Below are 24165 nucleotides of genomic sequence, written 5' to 3'. Positions count from 1 at the left end.
TGTTATCCATCATGGATAATCCTGAACACCCTCTGCACCACTTAATAGGCAGGCAGAAGCAGTCCTTCCGTCTCTAATAGACTGCCACAAGCACAGGAATAGAAAATCTTTCATACCTCCTCTAATCACTTTCTATAATACAATACTCTGTGTGTCTATTGCTCCATACCACAGTCTTTTGATTTTACTGAGGGAGTTTGGCCTATGCGGAAGAGCAGTGGGGACAGAGGATCTCCTTAGTAAAACATGCACTTGATGGTGACTTATGCTATTGACTTGAAGTTGGCCTCTAGTGTTGTTAGCGTCCTGCTGATCTTGTACAGTTCCAGGCATTCCAGGATCCACGTGTGGGGCATTGAGTCAAAGGCTTTCTTATAATCAATCCAGGCGGTGCACAGGTGATTAGCCAGTAGTTAGATGGGACTGGTACATATACATTTTAATCATAATATTTTTATATACTGCATTACAATGATGCTAAGATTACTAGCATGACTACTATTATCACTACATTTACTATTATTACTGCTATTTTACTATTGTTGGTTAATTGATATTATTATTATACTTATTCAGATGCTGTGACAAATTAATTGGTTGCTAAGCAGTTTGTAAGTAAACTTAACTATTTAGAACTTCAGGCTGCTTGTTTGCATCTGTTTCCACAAATTATTTTGAATCATGAAAAACAAACTATGTTACATAATGTTTGATAAACTGTGTATAATAAATATATGCCCTTTTTACAGCAGACAGTTTGACTTTTCTTATTAGGAAAACCACAGCACGGGACTGAAACCAAAGAAGGCAAATGAAATTCAAAATGCTGTAAGCTCCAAGCACTGTACTTGTACTTTTAAATGACTCTGAACTAGTTGCTGTCAATTTTACTCTGCCAGTCAACTGTCCTCTTACAACCTCACGTTGGTATTAGACACAAAGATTCAAAGATATATATAAATACCACTGACCGGTGCTGTGAGCAAACAGAAGTCTGCAAATGGCTTGCTTGAGATGTCAGACAAGGTGAAGCCAGTCATCAAATTACAACAGACTAAATAAAAAATCATCAAGATATGATAAGTTTAAGCAAAAGAAGTGTTTAAAAAGTAGAACGTGTCTAGATTAAGAGCAGATGTTTGTATTTAATGAGAGCTGAGCTGCTCTTGACACAGAAAACACTGCTGTCTTTTGACAGAAGTTACCATATTTGGAGGACAGGTTGCATTACTAATTTATCAGCTAATGTCAGGAACCTTGGTTAGCAAGCTGCATCCATAAACCATAGGGGGGCACCAGCTACCTATACCTGCTAATTAGTGCTTAGCAACAGACTAATATAACACTAGTATTTCAATCACCAAAACTGAAGCACAAACATCTACGCAAGTGGCAGAGAGGTCCAGTTCAGTGAGTCCTATTACCCGAGTAAGGCCTTGAAGACACCACCTGCCTGCATCCAGACATCTGTCTATCCAAGTGACCGCTCCCCCAACTTCCAAACTATTGGGTTGTTGTTGTTGTTGTTTTTTAATCATCCCTGCAAACAAAGCAGGCCTGCACATTTTATCAAATATTAATCTTGATCACAATTTTGGCTTCCCACTACTAAATGAATGTGATTAAACCAGTAACAAAAATACATGATCCACCAGCACAACACAAATCAAAATAAGTACTGAGTACTATGTACTCCTAAAAGTCAGCCTGAAGACGAGCCTTCATGTGCCGATCACAGCTATTCCCTGCACTGCGCATTTGAAGTTTCCTGAGTATAGTCTGGAGGAGTAACACTACATTAAAAGTCAGATATTCAACAGATAACAGACAAATATCAAACAAAAATCAAACGTCTGACACGGTAGAATGTGAGAAGCTCATCCCTTGAAGGACATCATCATCCGCTGTTTGAAAATACTTTGGATTTAGCGCAAGAGATGCTAACCAAGAAAAAAATCACATACAAAGAGTGCTGTAGAGTTGTGTTTGCCTGGAAACACACCACAACCTGCAGTATAATGCATGAAGGCCAAGAAAAACAATACAATATTTCATGGTGATTGCTAAAGTAAATTGCCCAACATCAGCTTAAATATCCATAAAGGCAAAGCTGTACAGCACGTAAGCATATCCATCCAGCTCACAAAGATGCACTGAGATTACAACACATTCCCATTCCATTAGGTCAAAGATAAGTGTCCACCAAACATGGGGAGTAAAAAATCTTTCTGAAAAATGGTCACTTAATGGACAAAACACAAGTCTTTACCAAAATCTGTGCAGCAGAAACAGAAAGAGATCTCACAGCCTTTCAGTATTTTTCCTATGAGCATCTGTCACGTAGATGCAACGAAAGAAGTAAAAAATGTTATAGTTTGCCTTTAGGAGGTTCACTTAGGTCAGGTAGTTAAACACCTTATTTGATGGCAAAGATGTTTTAACTAAAAAAGTTAAAAAGAGAAGGCAATAATTTGCATTAAGCTTTGATACAATTTTTTATTTATATTTTATTTTTTCCTCTAAGAGATGGGGTGAATTTATGTGAGAAGGAAAAACCAGTTTTATTTTAGTTGAAATATGTGTGCATGACCAGAGTTGAAGGCGATCGTGGCTCTAGAGTTGGCAGTTCGTCTTGTAATCGGAAGGTTGCCGGGCTCGGACAGCCTCGGTCGTTGTGTCCTTGGGCCTACTGATGGTGGTTAGAGGGCCCGGTGGTGCCAGTGTCTGGCAGCCTCACCTCTGTCAGTGCGCCCCAGGGCAGCTATGTACAATGTAGTTTGCCATCACCAGTGTGTGAATGGGTGGATGACTGAATGTAGTGTAAAGCACTTTGGGGTCCTTAGGGACTAAGTAAAGCGCTATACAAATACAGGCCATTTAAACATCCAAACTATCCATAGAGGTAATAAATATTAGCAATAACAATATTAACAACCAAGTTAAATTACTAATTGCCAATTAACCGAATTAACTGAGAGAGTGGCCTGCAAGTATATTTTTGCTTATCATGGAGTCTTTTTGGTTATCATGTTTTTACATCGCCCATATGATTTGCAAATCTTTCCACATCTTCTGAAAACAGAGCTGGAGTAAGGAGGGAGATTGCTGGTAAGCTTGCGATCATGCCAGGCAAAACAGCTTTCAGAAAATGCCCACTTCTACTGGCATTCACACAAACTCTTGTCTTGACATTAAACGCAATCCCTTTCGAAGGAGCTGACAGACCAATCAGAAGCACGATCGAGTCAAACTTAAACAGCTGAAACTGTTAAGAAGGGAAGTGAGAATGCGGTAATGAGTGGGAGGATGTATTTCCTGTTTGCATATGTATGCGACTTTGTGTGCACACAGGATGGAAATGCAGAAGGAGGAAAGGAGATGGTGCCTTCAAGATGCAGAATTTGTTTGATATAAACTGTTGCTTTGCTGTTGCCACCTATTAAATTGGCATTTTCTTCCTTGTATCCCTTTGAGAGAGATTAATGTGAGTATAAGAGTAGAGCTGAAGTGTAATCCTGTGAATGCCCACAGGTTTAATATATTGAATTAAGCTTTCTGGGAAAAATGCCAGCTCAATCCTCTAAGAAGCTGTGCAGCATGTTGACATGAGGATATCTGACTTATCTCCAAGTATATAGTGTGGGCACTTGTGTAGGCTAATTAATAATACACAACATGACTGTAGACAGATGAGCACTGAAATGGCCCCTTTTCTATGCTGTAGCTAAGATTATGTGTATAGTGTCCTGCCTTAGATATAGTGAGGTTTAACTTGCCTTTGTGGTAGTTTGTAATATTTATGGTTTTATGAGTTTTCGGAGTATTATGTACAGGCAACGTGACACGATCATTTCTGGAGTAAGAAACACTCCTTTCAGTTTCCTGAGGAGTCAACTCCAGATGTAACCTACCTACCTAATAAAAGCAATTTCACTTCTCTGGCTGCCTTCTCCCCGTCCTCTCGGAGGTTTTTGTCAATCATCTTTGACCTCTCCGCAGCAGCTTTATCCTCGGCGCTCACCGTACAACCCATTGGATCCAAACGCAGGGGCGCACCGACCGCTTGCGCAAAAAAAGAAAAAAACAATAAGAATCTCAGAGAGCTGATGGTTTTAGTGCGTCGGCCGATGCCAGGAATAACAATGGAACAGCTTTTGCTTCCAGTACTGCCTTCTATAAAAAAAAAAACAGCCTCTTTCACTTGCAAACAAAGTCAGCTTATCCACCTGCAAGAAGTCTGTGGTCCCGCTCTTCTGGTCTACAAGAAGCTCAAAAGGGAGGCAAATGAATTCAGAACATTTGCTGTTTTGTTTTGTTGTTATTGGGTTTGTGTTTGTTACACTAAACCTCAGATTTGTATGTGGTCCATGTCGAATCTATCAAATCCCGATGTCTTGCATCCATCCACAGACTGAAATGCCCGTGCTCTCTGCTCCACGGTAGACTGGCTCACTTAGTCCTGGCCTGGTAAGCAGCGCGTCCCTCGGTGGTGGCGACAGTGCTGCAGTCTCTTTCTGTGCGTATTTAGGCTCGCGCGAAAAACCTGATCATCGTGTGACAACTGTAAGTTGTCAACCAGTCGCAGCGACGTCACTCGAGCAACTTGTCGCGATAGCCCTGTTAAATCAGGTGAGCTCTCCGCTGTAGCTCGTGTGAGCGAAACCAATTAATGTGCAAACCAGCGAGGCGTGATTTTAGGAGTGTGATGTGCAGACCGCAGTGGGCGCTGTGCCAGCCTCATTCCTCTGCATTTCCCGCGGATGCAGACTCTAGCATGACAAATGAAATGAAGGCCAGCAGTCCGCCCTCTTCTCACTGACCAACTGCGATACGCAGGGGCACCTCTCTGGTCAAGGATGCACAGAGTGCTGTTAAAATGGCTAATGAGTCTTGTCGTCACATGTTTATGAAATACCTTGGCACCAAATGAGACCGCTAGAATAGCTGACGTGCAGCGTCATCCAATGGACGTACACAGTTATAGAGTTTAAGATAAGATAAGATAAGATAACCTTTATTAGTCCCACACGTGGGAAATTTGTTTTGTCACAGCAGGAAGTGGACAGTGCAAAAGTTATGAGGCAAAAATTAGAATACAATAAGAATAAATACAGTACACAACTGTACAGAATAGAATAAAATAAAATACTATATACAGTAGAATAAAATAAAATAAATATACAATAAGATAAAAATAGAATACAAATACAAATACTATATACAACTGAGTAAAAATACTACTCGTTAAAGACTTAAAGGCATTGCAGCGAATAAACTTTATATAGAAATTACAGATTATGTGTATGGTGCACTGCCTGAGGTTGGACACAAGCTGTTTTCCAAAACAAAACATAAAGAATCAAATTATATCAAAATATAGAATCAAATTATATTACCACTGAAATAACCAATTACATTAAAAATCTGAATCATAATCAGAAAACATTATTGATCCCCAGGGGAGATTGTGTGGGTTACAGTGCTCCAGTACAATATATACAATATATATATATATACATACATATAAGTCACTTACTAATAAATATCTGAATAAGAAAGAAGAGCATGTGCAAAAAGGGTGTAGCTATCACAGTGTATACAGTGTGTTAGGTGGAGGAGTTGTACAGAAAGATGGCCATAGTCTGAACGTGCTCCTGTGGCTAGCCAGCATGCCATGGAGTGGGTGGGAGGAATTATCCAACATTGTCTTTATCTTGTACAACATTCGCCTCTCCGACACCACCTTAAGAGAGTCCAGCTCCATCCCCACAACATTGCTGGCCTTGCAGATCAGTTTATTGAGTCTGTAGGCATCAGAAACCCTCAATCTGCTCCCCCAGCATGCAACAGCGTAGAGGATTGCACTGGCCACCACAGACTCGTAGAAAATCCTGAACATTGTCTGACTGATGTTGAAGGACCTCATCCGCCTCAAAAAATAGAGACGACTCTGGCCCTTCCTGTAAAGTGCTGTGGTGTTTTTAGCCCAGTCCAGTTTATTGTCTATGTATACTCCGAGGTATTTATAGTCCTCCACAATGTCAACATTGACCCCCTGGATTAAACAGGGGCCAAGTGTTTCCTGGTCTTCCTGAAGTCCACAATCAATTCCTTGGTCTTTGCCACGGTGAGCTGCAGATTATTCTGCTCACGTCATGTGACAAAGGAGTCGACCACAGCCCGGTACTCTGTCTCATCATCCCTGCTGATGCATCCAACCACCGCAATCTTCAGAAAACTTCTGAAGATGACAGGTCTCTGTGCAGTGGCCTAGGTCTGTGGTGTAGACGGTGAAGAGGAAGGGGGAGAGGACAGTCCCTTGTGGTGCCTCTGTGTTGCTGATTACCTTGTCAGACACACAATGTTAAAACAGACAGTTCCAATATAAAGTCAAATACAATTTAAGATAAAATAATCACTTCCACTGCTATAATTTGAATTATTCTAATCTTCTAAGAGTGTAAAAACATGGCTACTTATATTTATTTGACATGAGAGACACGTTCTTTATTTTAACAATATTTTCACAGCACAATAAAGGAATGGGGCATTTAAAAATAATAAATAATCTTGAACTATACCAGCTCACAGTAGGCTTATTACAGCCATTTTACCAGTCTTGGCTTTTGTTCTCTTGTAAAAAAAATAAATCAAACATTTTATTGCTGGGTTCTAATGTACCATTTAACTGCAGGGCCCTTGCTACTGCTGTAATGTCTTCAGTCTGAGTCAATATAGATGATATTCTGTTGAGTTCATTTCTATAGTACTTAAATGTAACGTTAGCTTGAGCATTCAGAAATACACAGACCTGTGCCGGTCTAAATAAAATTCTTAATGTGTTACAGTAAAAACCAGCAGTATGTTGACATAATGAGGTCAGCAGCGGCGGCTCATGATGACAAACAGTTTCATAGGAAAACTGAGCAGTTAAAATGATAAGCTTGTCTTTAAAACAGCCTGAACACCTTTAAAAAACAGAGGTTCCGGGATTCCAATATTGGTAAGATCTACAGTCAAATGCAAAAGTTTTTTTTATGTATTTATGTTTTGCTTCCAACTATGTACAGCAAATGAACAGTATTTAAATGTAATGTCCTTAAGAAATAGGGGAAAAAAATCTAGCAAAGACCTGACCCAGGACCTGAGAGATGCATCTGGCCCTGTAGTTGATCTAGTTAGTGTTCACTGAAACCTCATCAGAAATATTTTGATGCATGCTCAATCATCCAGGTAAGGAAAACCCAAAAGGCTGATTCTGTTCATCTGGACGCAGCATTTCCAGTACTTACTTCTGCAGACACGTCACTTGGATGAGTGACAAAATGTTTCTCCCACTTAAAAACACTACATTCAGATGAACAGAATCAACCTTTTGGGACTGGTCAGCAATGGTCTCAGTAGAAGGTTGGCCGTCAAGAATCCATTCTTAAACAAAGACAACAAGGAGAAAAGGCTGATGCATGACAAATTACTGAACAACTGGACTAAAAATCAGCGGCAACAGGTCTTACAGAGTGAAAATTGAAAATTTGAAAATGTTGGTTCAAATTGTTGTCAGTATGTGCAGATGAGTTCAAGAGAGAGGTCCAACAGTGAGTGTTCACAGTCATCCGGGAAACACAGTGGAGATTCTGTCATGGTCGGAGCTGCATGTCAGCTAGTAATGTTGGGGATGGAATTATGCATTCAAAAAAGTCCAACAGATTTCGATCCACCACGCAGTACCATCTGGAAAGGATCTCATTTATTTTTCAGCATGACAGCGATCTGAAGCATATTGCCAGTGCAATACAAACAGACCAAGATAGCAAAACACACGATGAGGCACTAACAGTCATAGATGCCACCAATCACCAAAAGCCCAGATTTTAACATTACTTAAGTAGTGCGGGATCATCTTGACAGAGAATGCATTTTCCTAGCAATATAAAAAAGAAATGAAGAATGACTCAAGGCTTGCACATATTATTGTATTAATATCTATCAAATACTAAAATTGCCTACAAATTAAGAGCAGTACATAGTAAAAGAAAAAAAAAAACAGAAACACACACTGTCCAAATAACAATTTGTTTGAGTCAAGGGGTAAATGAGGCCAAGAAAGACAATCTAAAAACATCTACAATTATTTTATTGGCAAACTAAAATTGTTCAGCTATTTACACTTTACAAGCTACTGTAAATATGCAACACAAATATAAAAGGCATACATTTATATACATTATTTATATAAAGTCACCAAAGTCCAGAGGCATTGTTATCTACTTGTAGCGACGTTATAATTAACTTCTTGAACTACAGCTCTAGTAACATATCACATAGATTTTCTTACATACATGATGGATTAACATTTGATATCATGTGGTGGCACATGTTTAAAAGCTATAGCATTTTAAAGCAGTAGGTAGTCAGTTGTTACTTTGGCAAGATCCCTTAAAGTAACCCCAAGATCCCTTTAGTAACTTTGGTTACTGAACTTGATGAGACTAAACCTCCAATAACACTACAAGGAGCACAGCAAGTAAATGTGACAAAGCAATACTGAAAAGGATACTGGATATTTCTTCTGCTCATGATTAGTCTGAAAAAAAAAAAACCCAACTTAACCTGGAGTCAAAACTGCTACAAAAAACAGAAAATAGAGTTATATATAAATAAACTGAGAATTTGTCCTTGACTTTTCTAAAGTCTGGGAGTTGTTACACAATATAAAACCATCTTTGGGTAGAAGTATTTGTCATAAGCTTTTCTCACTTTTGACCATGAGAAAATTTTCCATTGGTTTAAAAGCTGTGAATTTATGGTTTATATTCATATATATTACATAATGTAAAGCCCCTGTAGTCTGTGAAAGCATACTCCTATGTAGTTAGTCATACCCGTTATGGGTGTTGAGATCACTTTAAGCCAAAACTTGGGAGGTATTCCTCAACACACATGAATTAAACTAAAAAAAAAGTCTTCTCTCTCTGAGCGTAATGACAGTAATCGTAATAGTCTGAGGGGTTTTTTTTTAAGAACGACTTTTTAACACGTAACACAAAACCGATTGGGACTTCAGTACGCTTCACTATAAGATGCCAAATGCACAGTTATTACTTAACATCTCTATGTGACAGTGCTGGAAGGCAAATCTCTGCTCACTACACCAAATACAGAACAGACTTGACATCATGCAAAAAGATTAACTTCATGTTTATGGCCAACAAGACCAAGCAAATTACTATCAACTAGTGAAGCAATGATAATGCGACAGAATAACAAAAGCATCATCATCACATCGATCTATCAAATTAACTCATTTTAATTTTACAGATTTCCAGCAGGCAGAGCCAAACAACAACAACAACAACAACAAAAAAAAAAAAACCCAACAACTCAGAGGTCAGAGGTCCAAACTGAATTACAACTAGAAACTACATTTTCTTCATTTTTACCTAGTGGCATCTAGCAATGGATGACGTTTTGGTTTTATTTGCTTATTTTTTTTAGATATATACATCGTGTCTATACATTTGTTTATAAAATTCCTATTAAACCCTGGGTACAACCAAACTATTTACATGGCCTTTATTTATGCATTTGGAATCTGGGCAAATACATCCTTTAAATTTTAACCACGGGTGATTAAAAGTGAGCGAATAGTTGGGACAGTTTGGGAAGATGAACATTCTCTTTGATGCTGCTTAAAATTAAACGAGATCATCACCAGTTTTACGTCTTACGATAAATATAAAAGTAGAGCTACCTAGCTGTTATCTTAGCTGAGCAAAAAGACTGGAAACTGGACATAACATGCTCATTACTGGGCTTTAAACATTCATGTAGGTGTTCTTTTTTATCCATGAAAAGCGTGGCACTTGTTTAGATTTATTTTTTTTAAACCCAGTCATCATCCAACTTGTAAATTGTAGTGATGTGGTAGAGTAAAGAAATTATTTCTGAAACCCTCGAAGAAGGAATAAAATAAGGTAAATAAACTTCTACAAAGTGTTAAAGTAAACTTGAACTCTTTATATTAAGGGTCACAGTTGGCTTATATGCACTACAAAAGCATTAAAAAGGCATTTCTTTATCAAACACTTTACATTTTAACAAACAAGTGAAATATTATTTGTGTGAATTATCTCTGTATCATGATTATTGGTTTCATTGTATAAAGTAGAATTAAATATATTTCATTTGAAATTAAAAACATGTTTCTGGTAGTTAGCTAAATAAATATAAACTCTTGCTTTCATCGTATCTTTGTGTGCTTTTTGTTAAATGCTAAAAGGCACCCAGGTTTTTGAATAAAATTTGTTGATTTATGCATATGAAGCAAACAATACATACACATAATTAAATGTCAGCCATGCTCTAAGGCTTTAAAACACCTCACTATATAATATTACATAATAATGATGAGAATGAACAGTTCAGATCGCTGCTGGTGCAGGTTGAAATAATCTGTTTTCTTCTGTGCATTTAATGGAAAATAACTAATATTACATAAAAAATATGTTATTTTACTGTCTCTTGTTTATACTTTATCTTAATTTGTTTCCTTTCATACTGTCAATCATACTGTCTTTCTCTGTACAGTACCAGCTGCAGCTGTTTGTGTGTGTGAGTAAAGGGAAAACAACAGGGAAAGACAATTTCACTATCATCCCTGCATCCTTGGATGTTATCGCACTAACACAGGGTAACAAAAAAACAAAACAGAACAACAACCCTGTTCATTCGTAATTATTCAAATAAAATTTTACACTCTGTTAACTTAAATAATAAAATATTGAAATGAATGGATTTTGTACAGATACATGTTAAATTACAGTCAGAAAGTGACATTGATTTCCAAGAGTGATTCCTTTCTACCCACATACTATACTGGGTGTTTTACACATTTAGAAATCCGGAAGCTGTTCTTAGCAGCCCTGTAGTGTGTTCCTGCTTACTTGACAGTATTTTCTAACCATTGACCGTTTTACAGTATGTACTCCTTCCCTAAGACTACACACAATGAAGCAGCACTTAGTGTCCTCCAACAGCGAGGCCTTCCCCTGTTGTCCAGTCGATAATAATGAAGCTCAGACTCATTACCATGAAGGAGAAACCCAAAGCGGCAAAGCAGGCAGCCTAAGAATGATGGGAAAACATTTTGGACTTAACTATCAAGAAGTTGTAAAATGATGTAACATGCATGGCAAATATTTTCATTGCCTCACCATTATCTTAGGAAGAGAGTTCATGGGTTCATCTTCCTTGGGAACAATGCGGATGTAGAAGACAGCAGGGAAGATGAAAATAAGGCAAGGAGCTGATGTGGCGCCTGAAAAATAAAAAAGCATGCAATGCTGTAATAAAACTTTGATAAGAAAAAAATACACGGGACTCATTATTATTTGTTGATGTTTGTTTTCTGTTTTCTAAATTCTCGATCCATTCGTTCTCCTCCAGGGGGTACAAGTCACTAATCTGACACAGGGCTAACACAGAGAGATAGACACCCAATTTAGAATCACCAATTAATCTAACTGCACTAAGCGCATATCTTTGGACTGTGAGTGGAAGCCGGAGTACCCGGAGATAACCCACACAAACACAGGCAGAACATGTAAACTCCACACAGAAAGGTCCCGGGCAGACAGTGGAGTCAAACTCAGGGCCTTCTTCCTGTGAGGCCACAGTGCTAACCACCGTGTCACTGCTGCCCTTCTGTAAACTTGATTTGTAATTTATACTTTTATTCAGACTTTTTGATTATTTATACAACATATACATGTGCCTAATCCTAATCCCATTCTCCTAATCCCCTCTGTTTTACACGCTAGCACACAAAAAAGCAAAATCTGAAAACAGCTCTATTTATTATATCCTCTATTTTTTCTGCTTCCGTGCATAGATTCAAAAACAGGTAAACTCTGTACGTGAACCCTTGCTTTGAGGAAGTACCCGGTAGTCCCTAAGGTTAATGTTTTATACTTTTACCTGTAACCTATGAAACATGACCTCAGTCTGAAAACAAAGTGGAACAAAAATATTGACTTAAGCTGTCAGTGTGTCCATGACACTGGTCACGTTTTTAACATTTAATATTTGTTTGCGTGTGTATACAAATGGCAACTGAAGTTACCCATAAATCCAACCTATCAGTTCCCTTACTGCCTCTTGGAGATTTAAGCATTATACCCCCTCTTCTTGAGTCTCAGACTCCAGAGCATAAGAAAAGCATTACTGTTTTGATATTATTCCAACTTTACATTCAGTATTATACACACCAATAATGCCGAAGATTCCCAGAATGTTAGGAGCAAATATCACCAACATGTTAATAAAGGTGAGAAGAATGAGAGCGATGGCAATATGACGTAACCAGCTGAAAGATTTGGTGGGAAATATCATCTGCTGGATGGCTCTACGCACCTGTGGGCAAAAAAAATCACATTAGAAACACTATAATGTTACAATATTAATTTAATTATTGAATGAAGACTGAAATAAAATGCATCACTTACTGGGAATAGCACAATGGGGACTGTCAGTGTTACAGCAGTAAGGACAGCCACTCGCACACACAGGATCAAAGTGTCGTAAGGATCAATCCGGCTGTATGTGTGCAGTAGTTCAGTCTCCACATTGCCTACAGAAATATCAACATAAACTAGTTTAGCTGCGCATGAGCTCATTACTCAGCAACTGTGGACAGCATACCATGACAAACAATCTCCACAAGAGGGCGCTTGGGTTCCATGTAACACAGTAGAGGCAAATTCTGTAAAGGATGGAATCATTAAACAAAACAAAACAAAACAAAACCCCTGATTAGAAAATCTGTCTACAGAGACTCAATTTTTCCATGAAAAAGGTTACTACGCTTTTATAGAAACCACATTAGATCGTCTGGATGATGGCACTTAATAGCTAATACACAATAACTAACAATTAACAACAAGGAAAAGCTATTCCTTTGCGAGGAAAATGATTTTTATTTTTATTTTTTGCAAGATTTGTAAAGTATAATGAACATTTTAACACTGTATCTGAGTTGCCCCTCTAAAAAAAACTAATCTCCCTAGTCAAATATTTTCCAGCCCAAACTAGATTCCTTTTGTCTTACTTAATAATAACAAATATCTATCACTGTTCTGTCCACTTGATATGAACACAGCCATTTGTATTCGTCCGCTGGTACTGAAACACCAATCGTAAAAGAAATGTCAGGGAAAATTGCCCTCACCATAAAAAGTCAGGTAGCCAAAGAGAGCTGCCAGAAAGTACATGGTGTACATGATTAAGATGGAAATGTTGGACACCTTCTGCATCTTCTTCTTTGATGGGCTAAAATCAAAGAGTGGACATTAATGCCACATTTTGCACTGAGATGTTATCAAACATTGCAGGTTACAGATGGGCGACTCACTTGCGTAGCTCAGTGTAGATGGGCAGGACCTCAGGGTGGCAAACAAAAGCGAAAGCCAAAATCGGGATGGTGTATGCTGTCTGTTAAGAGACACATAAACACATGACTGTCTATTATTAGCAGTGCAGTTGAGCTTCCCCGCATACATGTGTGGAAACTAGCAAATACATTTACAGCATCTCAGCATCTCTGGCTTTCAATATTCAAAAGCGATACAGATCCACAGATACAAACGGTTCTTCATCTCAGCCGCCTACCTGTGGGTTGATGGTGAACATGCGTGGGGTGCAGTGGGAGTCATCATCCTCGTGAACCACACCGTTGTTGTACTCATGGATATGGACTGAATCGTTCAAGCTGAGGTGGGAAGCGGTACCATTCACTGAGAACTCCTCAAAGGGGCAGGGAATCTGAAACTTCTTGAAGATGACCTGCAAATGTGGCAACATGTGGAAGAACAAACAGGAATATCATGAAAAATAAGGATAAGGTGATATGTCAGTCATTAAAAAAACATCCTCCAGTTATCAACAACTACTTAGAAAAACCATTTCAATCTAGATTAGGGCCACTCAGCCTCTAAGTAGACAGATTTAACTTTGAACCTCTGATGTCTGTATAGTAGCTCTTATATTAGCCTTATCAAACACTGACACATTCCACCAAAAATAGAGACAAGGATGGGAAAGTTAGCAACATAAAGTGTACGCCAGGAAGGCATGCCAGAGCAAAAGAGGCTCTGTGTGCGCAGTGACTGTGATGATGTGCCACTGTGTGTGTTGGACCAACTTACTGCAGTGAGAAAGAACACCATGCAGCTGAGAGAAAACCCGCTGGCGTAGCCAAGGTAACCTGAAAATAAAGAGAACGAGAAAATTCATAACTGCTCCTCAGACTGAATTCATGTGTTGTTTGGAACCACTATTAACTGCATTAGCTTTAGATGCTCCTTGTCATAAATGAAGCTACTGCAATAACATCCTGAAAATGTACAGAGTGACCTCACAGCACTGTGAGGGCAAAGACGGCATGTTTATACTGTGTATTAACGAGCAGAATATGCCGGAATTGAGAGTGCGATTATGTCAGGAGAAATTATTTTTAACTGAACAGCCCGCTGTTTTCGCTGTGAGGAGTAGGACAAGAACGCACTAATTGCTTGACTGCAATGTACATACCTTTGCCTTCAAAAATTATTAGATAAGTTGGATTAATTTCAAATAATCTTAACTGATAACTTCTAAGTATAGAAAATATTTCTTGAACACAAACTGGCAAATGCACGAGTTAGATAAATGCACTGCATGAAAACAACCCAAAACTCAAACCCACTACTCTGGAGTATAATGAAAAGGAGCAAAACTACTTTAAAGAAGCTATGTTACAACGAGTAGCTGAATAAAAGGACATTAACTGTTAATACAGACTGTAAACACATAATACTTGTTATGCAGGAACCTTGCCCAGCTGCCATGGAGATCCATTTTAAACAGAAAAAACATTTAATTAAGTTAAAAAAAAAAAAATGTAAGTCAAACTGTAAATTTAAGTGAAGACAACATAAATATTTTATATTATTTCACTAGCTATTGATTATTAGTATATTACATATTATATTATTACTTCTTTTTTTTTTTACTCTTAGGGAATTCAAATAATCTATTATTTATATTGGAAAGTTAAGCCCGCTGGTGATGTGTACATGGTCCTGGAAGTCTGGCTAGACTCACAGATCAGTGAATTTGGCTTTTTTATCTGCTTCAAGCTTATCTTTTATCTCTGGTCACTGTGTGTACAGAAAACACCTATACATTCATCTATATGCAATTGCCCACTCGCTTTAATATTGTGTCAGCAATAAGGTTAAAGTTGCCTTAGTGGTCTGATTCAAAAGAGGATGTTTTTGTTTTTGTTTTCTTTTTTAACAGCAGGGCAACTGTAGGGAGAAAAAACATCATCACTGTCTGATGTATGCATTAGATCACATGTTAGCTGATTCTGATAACGGTTTTGAATGACTGCTGAAAACTCATTTTTATAGGTTAGCTTTCCCTTAATCCTCATCCCTTTATTTTTGGCCATAGTTTACAACTATTTGCTTATATGTCTGAATGAGCTTCTGACCATATGTTCGATTGTGTGCCTGTTTATGTGTCTGTACATTCGAACGTGCATATTTATCTTTAATATATGGCTTTTATTCAAACTGTGGAGCAATTTGTAGCTGTGACAGTTTTCTAATATCTGTAAAAAGGTATTATTATAGCATGTTCCAACACACTAAAAGCTTTCTTTGGTAAATGGAAGTGGAAAACAGTACTCCCATAACAAAGATATATTTACATTATACTCACCAAGCTGTTTCATTAAAGCAAGGGGCAGGATGATACTGGCAGAGACCATGATGACCAGGTAGTTTCCGTTCAAGTACCACAGACTGTTTGGAGAAAAATCTAGTTTATTTTGGTAAGAGTGTGTGGTGGTAACATATTTCTTCATTCTGTACATGTAGCATAGAGTTAGTGCTGTTTTTGTACTTTTAAAAATGTCAGTGCGGCTAAATCTGTGACACAAGGCTGTTAAAAATCTGTTGGTCCAAATGGCTGATGTACCCCATTTTGTCAGGCCAACAGTAACCTGTTGGGAACACCCTTGGCCGCAAGATTGTGGAAAAAATGTGTCTGCTTATGTTACTCTCGACAGAAGTACTAGAATAGTGTGTTGCATAACTCAGATTATTTATATGACAGGTCACAGTTGCAGTAAAGCAAAACACTATGGTGCCTAAACATCTTAGGACTGAAGAAGTCAGCAAATGTTACCAGTATAAGCTTAAAGTCCCTGTCAGACACTTTATCCTCTCTTTCAAACAGAAAAAAAGACATCAGACAAGTATTAGTGTTCACATTTACAGTCTCCTTCTACAGCTCTGCTAGTTTGTCATCATCAGACATGTCCTCACTCTGAACAAATATCTTGTGAAATTCATTCAAAAAGAAATATCTCTGTTGTGCAACCTCAATAGCTGAGATTACATGTATATGTTTATTCTAAGGACATGTAGACAAATGTTAGTGTTACAGTGGCTTCGTACTTCTGTGTTAAATCTACACCGTGGTATCTGTCATATCTGCAAACCCTGCACTGTAAACTATCTTGTAACCCACGCCATAACCTACACTGTAAACTATCTTGTAACCCACGCCATAACCTACACTGTAAACTATCTTGTAACCCACGCCATAACCTACACTGTAACCTGTGTCATAACCTGTTGTTGTTGTTGACACATCCTGTGCAGGTTCAGAGGGTGCAAACCTGCGAAGGTTTATTCTCCAATTGACTAAATAACAGTACTAGTAATTATCAAAATCATTATTTATGGGTTGTTGTTTTTTTTAAGTTTAATTATAAAATTTTTTTACTGTTGTTATCATCAATTTTTCAAATTTACTATTTTTCAGAAAAAGCAGAAAAAATAGTAAAAGACATTCTTATATTTTATCAAGATACCGAAATACAGTTATTTACCTACCAATCAACTGCGCCTGCTCAAATTTGGGTATAAAAACATTATTTCCTTTTGTTATTTGCCCAAAGAACAGCTCTAAATTTGAGTTTTAAATACGTTTTGCACAGATTACTGAAATATTTGTGTTTTATTGTTTTATGACAGGTGGTCTAATAACTTCTGTATAAATGCTGACACTCAGTTGTCAGGTGTTAGGGTGCAGTTAGAGATGCTGCAGAGAGTCTGACTTCTTTTATGATATAGCTTTTATCGATTTGACACTGTGATCCAGCTGTATAATAAAGGATGGACATAATATATTTAAGTTTTAAAAACATTTATTTGTCTTTAATCACTACTCAAATCATCAGTTATACTAAATGGAATGCAGTGGCATCTATATGACTTTTTTCCAGTGGGACTAATCTATCTAAGCACTTTACAGTGCCTTTTTTATACTTACCGTATCCATACAGCGAGTTATTCTGTGAACTTTAGCGCTTTATCTACCTGGCATCTGCTAAGTGAATATAAATAAATGAATGTGGTGAAACAGCATGTTTATAGTCATTTTACCTGTCTAAACTTAAAACATCAGGAGCTGTAGAGCCAAATGGTACCACACAAACATGCAGTTTAAAGTCAACTGTCTCTTAAATCCTGTGCATAGGAAAGTCTTTGTCCCCTAAAGCCTGTTTCTCACTGCTAAGCCTGTTATTCTTAACCCTGCAAGAAACACAATGAGTAGGATCGGCTGTCTGCCACAGTCCTACATGCTGGAACACAGTGTGATCTATGACACTACCAGTGTTTATTTGTGTATGCATGTGTGCATGCGAATTTGGGCGAGTCACTTAAAAGCAGGGGAAGTTGCACAAATCATAGGTCATGTCTTCTTTGGCCTTTTAGGCGGTAGGTCAAATGAGAGCAGCTTTCACATGCAGGTGCACTTGCACTTGGGACAAGTTCTGTCCAGTCAAGTCTAGAGTTCAAATCCAAGTTCAGTCAAATGAAGTCTTTGGAAGTAGACTGTGTTAGTCTGACTAGCAGTATTTTAACATTTAGCTTCCAAAGTTGCATTAGCAGTGACAATAGTGACAATACAAACAGTTTTGGTTTTCTCTCCCTCAAAATTAGTTTTTGATTTAACTTTCACTGTTCTCATAGAGTGACAACCCTAGGTTGGATTAACAGATTTTTTTATAGAACCGAATGGCAGACAGAAAAAATCAACAAAGTAGCTACTGTTTCCAAATGTCTCAGCCTCTCTGCATTTGAACATGATGGACATCACTGGACCCTTTATATTTTGCCAAAAAAAAACTTTCCCATACCCTACATAAAACAACACCAACCAATTCAGATCTACTTTAGCACTGGCACAAACTACTTAAACTCAGGCAGAGTGAAAGGCACTTGGCTGTCTCTCCACCACACGATAGCTTTCTAATTCAAGAGCCACTAGTCATAAATAAAACTGCAGACCCACTACACACCCCTCATTCCTCTTAGTTGCTGTGACGCCATGAATTTGGACAACAAGGTTCATCGAGTGGACATGAACACAGTGTGCCTCCGTTGCTAAAGGGCTGGCCCTGAGCTGACCTATCCTCAGCCTCAGAATTTGGCACCCCATTTTACACCACCTGCTGCTGTCATTTATGTGTGTGTGTGTGTGTGTGTGTGTGTGCAAGACATGTAGAGCAGTTACAGAGCTCAATACATCTATTTCATTTGGCTATAAGCGTTTAACGTAGGTGGCAAGTAGGTTGAGAACTACGAGAGAACTGCTGTTGTCATGTGGGTTTAGGTCAGGGGTCAGCAACCCTAAGGGTTAACTGATGGCACGGCCATAGCTGGACTGGCCATCGGGCGTACTAGGCATTTGCTCGGTGGCCCGATTATCTTTTTTTTTGTAACGGTATAAACAATGAAAGGTGGTGGATTGGCCAGATGCTGGCCGGTGTGTAAAAATAACTCAGTTGTTTGGAGGTGGCTATGGCGGAGCTTCCACAGATTCAGTAAAATTAACAAGTGGTGGAGGCCAGCAGGTGGATGAGGGAGAGGGGAGGCAGGAGGAGAGACCCGAGGCAGCCGCCGGTCCGAGTGTCAGGTGAACTGAACTTCAGCTAAGAAGTTATGACCTGCAGTCTATCTGGGTCAGATATAAACCAAGTTTAGTTTATTTTCGTTGTGCTGACTTTTTACAGTCAGTTACAATAACCCGTACTCCGTACTAGCTAGCATGACGGAGTTTCTATACAGCTGGGTGGGTGCTATGATGTTACTGATATTGAACTTTATTTTATTCATAAGGTTAGTTAGTAGAGTTGCCAACCTTCCCGTAAAAAGACGGAATCGTCCCGTATTCAGAGAAAATATTACGCGTTTGGTGTTGAGCTGAGAAGGGACGCAGTTTGTCCTGGACTTCAGCTAGGATGGAAAAAGACACAAAGCTGGAGTTGCCTCTTCTTCTCTCATTCTCTCCCCCTCCCTCTCCTGTTGCTATTTTAATCATGAAACTGATCAATGATCAGCTGATCGGCTTTTCTCTCTTGTTTGTTTATCTCCCACTTTGCGCCAGAAAGAGGAAACCAGCGGATGTCGCGCTAAACAACAGCAGCACGTTTAAGCTTGATCAGCTGTTGTTAGAATTTATTTAATATTAATTTCTAGTATCAGCTGATGTTTGCTGGAGCCACAGCTGTAAACCTGCTGGTCATGATATGGTTTGGTTATGTGATGAGAGGGAAACATGAAGATGAAACCAGGAGATGTCCTTACTGAATCATCAGAGCTGTGATGGAGAAACAGGTTTAACTTTTAGGTGACATGAATGAGTTGAAGGGAAGTTATGAACTGTTTCTGAGAGACAAATAACACCAGGATTCTTTTTTTTATGTAGCTGACAGCTGGTAACTGTGCAGGGGTGGATCTGGCAAAGTTTTGGCAGGAGGGCCAGGTTGGGCATTAACAGGGAAAGGGGGGCACAAAGAAATACTTTCTTATTCTCTTTTAAAATGTCAGGCTGCTATTAAATAATTATCTGAAGCTTACAACCAAAGTTTTTATCTGATGTAAAATGTATAGAAATCATACATATACCAACAAGACTGTACATCACTGTCACCACAGTGTTTGCTTTCATTCAAAGTCTTTATAGCTTTAATACCTGGTGGGCCGGTCTCTAGTCAAAATGCCTGTTTTTTTGTCCCAATCCAGCCCTGGGCACGACACGCAGTGAATTAATCTGAGAAGGTGCATTAAAAAATAAATGGCCACGTCAACGATGCACATCGGAAATCAACTCACATAGATACATTAGTTGTGCCACTTCTTAATGATAGTATCTTAGCTAACAACCCCAACTACCAGATTCAACTTGTAATTGGCTAAAAATAACTTAGCCTATCGGTGAGAGGGACGTTGTTACCTTTCCACATTCCGACACTTCAAAAGCTTCAGGAGCTTTCCACTCAGCATCAGCACCAGGGAAATACACGAATGCATCCGTAGACTCGAGACAGAATTCACAATGCGTTTTTGGGACTTTCAGGTGTATGGACCAATGTTTTATTTTCTGATCAAACCAGAAATCTTTAATGAGCAGCTAGATTTGTCTCGCATTAGCTGGCTGAGTTAATGCCAGTTAATGCAACATCGAAGCAGCTGGAATCCACAGCTGTGCGTGTTCATGGAGCTTGCATTTTCACCTGCTGGACATCACTACCTGACAAGTTTAACTGTCTTCAGAACATTGCAGAGGCCTTATTGACAGTATTTGGCTCTACATATCTGTGTGAACAGATTTTCTCTCACATGAGTGTCCTCGGGTAGCCGTCTGAATGCTGGACACTCGGAGACCTCTGTCTCTGAGTGGGAGGCCAGAGATCACACTAACATGTGTGTCTCTGTATTAACAGACATGCCATATTGGCTTAGTTTATTTTTGTTATCATTGTTGTGAGGAGACCATAAATAGCATTTGCATTTTCTGTTGTACAGTTCATTTGCTGTTATGGAATTCTTGTTATGGATAAAAAGTTTTTGTTTCAAAACAGCTGATAACTATTCGCTGATACCTGCCAACATCTGCAAACTAATATCATTCTATAAAGTGGTTCTATATATTGTGTAGCTGTTAATATAGAGTGTTATTAAATTTATTGCTAATGCAATCATATGGCACACTGACTTCTGAGGAAATTTTAGATGGCACTCACCATCAGAAAGGTTGCCTACCCCTGGTTTAGGTTGTCTCAGTTGGTTTTAATCTTAATCTTAAGACTTAATAATGTTGAGGTCAGGATTCTGGATTGCCACACTATGTGTTGCAAGACCCCTTACAACCGAAGGTCTTTTTTTATGACTTTAAATATTTGAAGCACCTACGACTTGAACAATTATGTAATTATGAGTCCATGCATCATTCATTCCCTTCTGCTTATTGAATACAAGGTCATGGGGCGGCTGGAGTCTATCCAAGCAAGAGGAAAATTCCACTAAAATACACAAACGAGCAACAATTGGAACAAGCCCCATGCTTAGATGAAAATCTTGTGTCAAGCCCATTTAACTCAGAAGGTCTGCACATTATGCCCTGACATGTGTAATCCTGCTAGTTGGCATTATATAAATAAAACTAAATTGAACTGAATAAAGTATTCTGTTGAGTATCTTGAGCTATTGAATATCTGCCCTCAGACCGTCTAGGCTGCAGCACATAAGTATTATAGCTGCAATCCATTTTGAGCACAAGGTTTTTTTAGATTTAAACAGACAGCTGGAATCTACTTCAGTCCTCCGTGGCCTTATGCAGACCGTGTCTCTGGCATAACTCTGACGTGGACAGTGCTTGCCTCTACAAGCTGACAGTAGTGAGGATTGATGTTGTGTGCTTTAGTATCAGATGCCCTTCCTTCATGTCCTTCCTGTTGTTCAGCCAATTCCAGGCTCCCATTCTCATTACACCCCCAAACCAACTGACTCAGTAAATGCTGCAAACTGGGCCAGGCCCCATGACCCTGCACACAGTGTCTCAGCTCTGGGTCAACAACAGGCAAGACTCATGTGCTCATGTACTGAAAAGGACATAAATGACAAGACTCACTCGCTGTTGGGCTCAACCTTCAGGAAAGCTTGGATGACCAGCGGTAACTCGGATTTAACAATGTAAAGGTAGCTGGACATAGCTGTAACAAGACAAGACAGGGGAAATGTAACATGTGGTGAAGTAAACCACAGTGCAAGTACACACGCTAACCAAACAGACATCAGAAAAACCATGACACAAGTACACTTACCACATCATGTTTACATAGGTGACACAGCCGTCGCTACTACTGTGGACACTGTGGTCGCGTCCTTTGTACTTTTGGGAAATTGGATGTTTTACAAATTTTTACTACTTTCAGTATTTATCGTTGGCACCAAAACTTTATTGCTTTGAAACAAGTTTAAGATTATAACTTAGCTGAGCTGGGACGATAGACTCTGTTACCTTTCAAGCAAAAATGTGTATTTGTTGAAAAATAAGGTCAGTTTTCCGATGACAATTATGCTATGTAGCTTCTTTACAGTGCAATTGTTATACCTATGAGTAATATCTGCAACTGTTTTGGTTAGAAGAAGCAGGTGAAGTTAGTGGTAGTGAGTGGTATGACTGATCACAGTGACATGCTTATGCGTTTACAGCTTGCATTAACATATTTTCCCCTTTTCAGTTATCTGGATACAGATCGTACCAGATCTTACCACGTAGTAGCAGCAAACTAGTTATGAAATCAGTATGGGTTTATCTCAATTATGGACTAATTTAGAGCTTAAGAAGTTTTGCGAGGCACATTAAAATCACATTAAATCACATCACACTAAAACATATAATCAAGCTCTCCTACAATAAATAATTAAGTACAAGATAGAGCTGAAAAATGCATTTGAGAACATTTTTAAAGTCAAGTTTAAAGAAAGAGTGAAAAAAACAAAACAAAAAAACATCAATGACTGTGATAATCTAAGGTGACTTTCACAGATAATTTTCATGTCTTGACTCTGGTCTTAGGAAACGCCACTGTTGCCCGATGACACTCACAGGACTGACTGCTTCAGTTTCACTTGGTGAAATGTTTTTTTGTTGTAGGCCATGAAATGCTTTAAATGTAATCATCAAATGTAATCTTACAATCAGTACCAAAGCTAATTGTTAGTGAAGAAAGGAAAGCAGCATTATCTTTTTGAGTCTGTTAGTAATCAAGCAGCTCCATTTTCAATTCTGAAATCAACAGGGTAAACTGTGGCTTTTTTCTTAAGAAGCTGGGTTGAGTAGTTCATGCTTAAGGAAGAAGGTATGACCTAGTTTGTCTCAACAACTCTCTGGTCAGTAAGAAGAGCAAATCTTTTTAATGTCAAAATCACAAGGAATACAGCTACTTATAAGCAGCTACTTCATTATTAATACTCTATCATATCCCAAACTTATAAATAGGACCAAAAGCCAAAGTAATACTAATGGCTTATTTGACTATAGTTATAGGGTCTTTACCGTACAGTATAAGGCACCTTGAAGTGATTTGGTGCAATAAGCATATAACAGAATTGAATTGAAGTGAAATCAGTTTATAGCTTCAGGCCAGTGGAAGAACACATGAGCGAACATGTTCCAAACCTACACTGTCTCCTCACCTCCAATATTTTGCAGGGTGATTGCTGTGCCAGCAGCTATTTTTCCAAGATTGCCAAAGGCCCTGTACCCCAGCTGTTCATAAGCTCGGATTCCTGTAAGCAGATTACAAACAATCACAAATTTAGTTATATTTGCTATGATCTCTGTCCAAGGAACACAACGAGATGCTTTCAGAGGGGTTGACAAATGACTGCACAACTTAGATAAATAGAGAGTACGCTGACATGACTTTTTTTCTAGTTTTAAAATTTGCCTAGACAATTTTAACTCAGCGAAACCTCAAATTACAGAATAAAAAAACAAAACAAAATGTCTTTATTTAATGAGACAGGGCATTACACAAGTCGCGATGACTGAAAATCAAATCCTTCTATACAAAATTGACTTTTAAAAATACATTTAAATTATGAATACTTTATTTGTTGATAAAGTTTTTTTTCACATAACCTTTTTTTCAGTCAAGCACTCTTTGACATTAAGCGGTTTTTGATCTTTTTAACTTTATAAGCTGTCCTTTTCTAATGGCAACCACAATAGCAATCTCCAGGGGATTTTCGATGTGAG

At 38.5% G+C, this 24165-nt stretch overlaps 2 protein-coding genes across 5 annotated transcripts in view; both read right to left on the bottom strand.

Annotated features, from left to right (window-relative positions):
• Positions 1-4898, bottom strand: part of LOC309706220 (guanine nucleotide-binding protein G(i) subunit alpha-2) — a 49509-nt gene extending 44611 nt beyond the window's left edge. Inside the window, exons 1-2 of one of the 2 annotated variants that reach the window (XM_082532535.1) lie at positions 4227-4898; positions 3916-4062 (exon numbers count right to left, since the gene is read on the bottom strand). In XM_082532535.1, the coding sequence (XP_082388661.1) occupies positions 3916-4033 (118 nt within the window). In that variant the 5' untranslated portion in view covers positions 4034-4062; positions 4227-4898. Of the gene's footprint in view, positions 1-3915 lie in introns of both variants that reach the window. The other variant, XM_082532534.1, reaches the window with a different exon arrangement.
• Positions 4899-7725: 2827 nt separating this feature from the next.
• The window catches only part of slc38a3b (solute carrier family 38 member 3b), a 30838-nt gene continuing 14398 nt past the window's right edge, over positions 7726-24165 (bottom strand). For 2 of the 3 annotated variants that reach the window (XM_082532784.1, XM_082532786.1), the window contains 11 exons: positions 23601-23693; positions 22030-22111; positions 15763-15845; positions 14202-14260; positions 13666-13839; positions 13409-13488; positions 13226-13326; positions 12504-12628; positions 12267-12411; positions 11214-11317; positions 7726-11124 (listed from right to left, as the gene is read on the bottom strand). In XM_082532784.1, the coding sequence (XP_082388910.1) occupies positions 11020-11124; positions 11214-11317; positions 12267-12411; positions 12504-12628; positions 13226-13326; positions 13409-13488; positions 13666-13839; positions 14202-14260; positions 15763-15845; positions 22030-22111; positions 23601-23693 (1151 nt within the window). In that variant the 3' untranslated portion in view covers positions 7726-11019. The remainder of the gene's footprint in view (positions 11125-11213; positions 11318-12266; positions 12412-12503; positions 12629-13225; positions 13327-13408; positions 13489-13665; positions 13840-14201; positions 14261-15762; positions 15846-22029; positions 22112-23600; positions 23694-24165) is intronic. The other variant, XM_082532785.1, reaches the window with a different exon arrangement.

Source organism: Aulonocara stuartgranti, assembly GCF_965226115.1.
Source record: "Aulonocara stuartgranti genome assembly, chromosome: 5".
Lineage (NCBI taxonomy): Eukaryota > Metazoa > Chordata > Actinopteri > Cichliformes > Cichlidae > Aulonocara > Aulonocara stuartgranti.
Note: the sequence above shows the minus strand (reverse complement) of the source record. Positions and strands in the feature narration are given on the sequence as shown.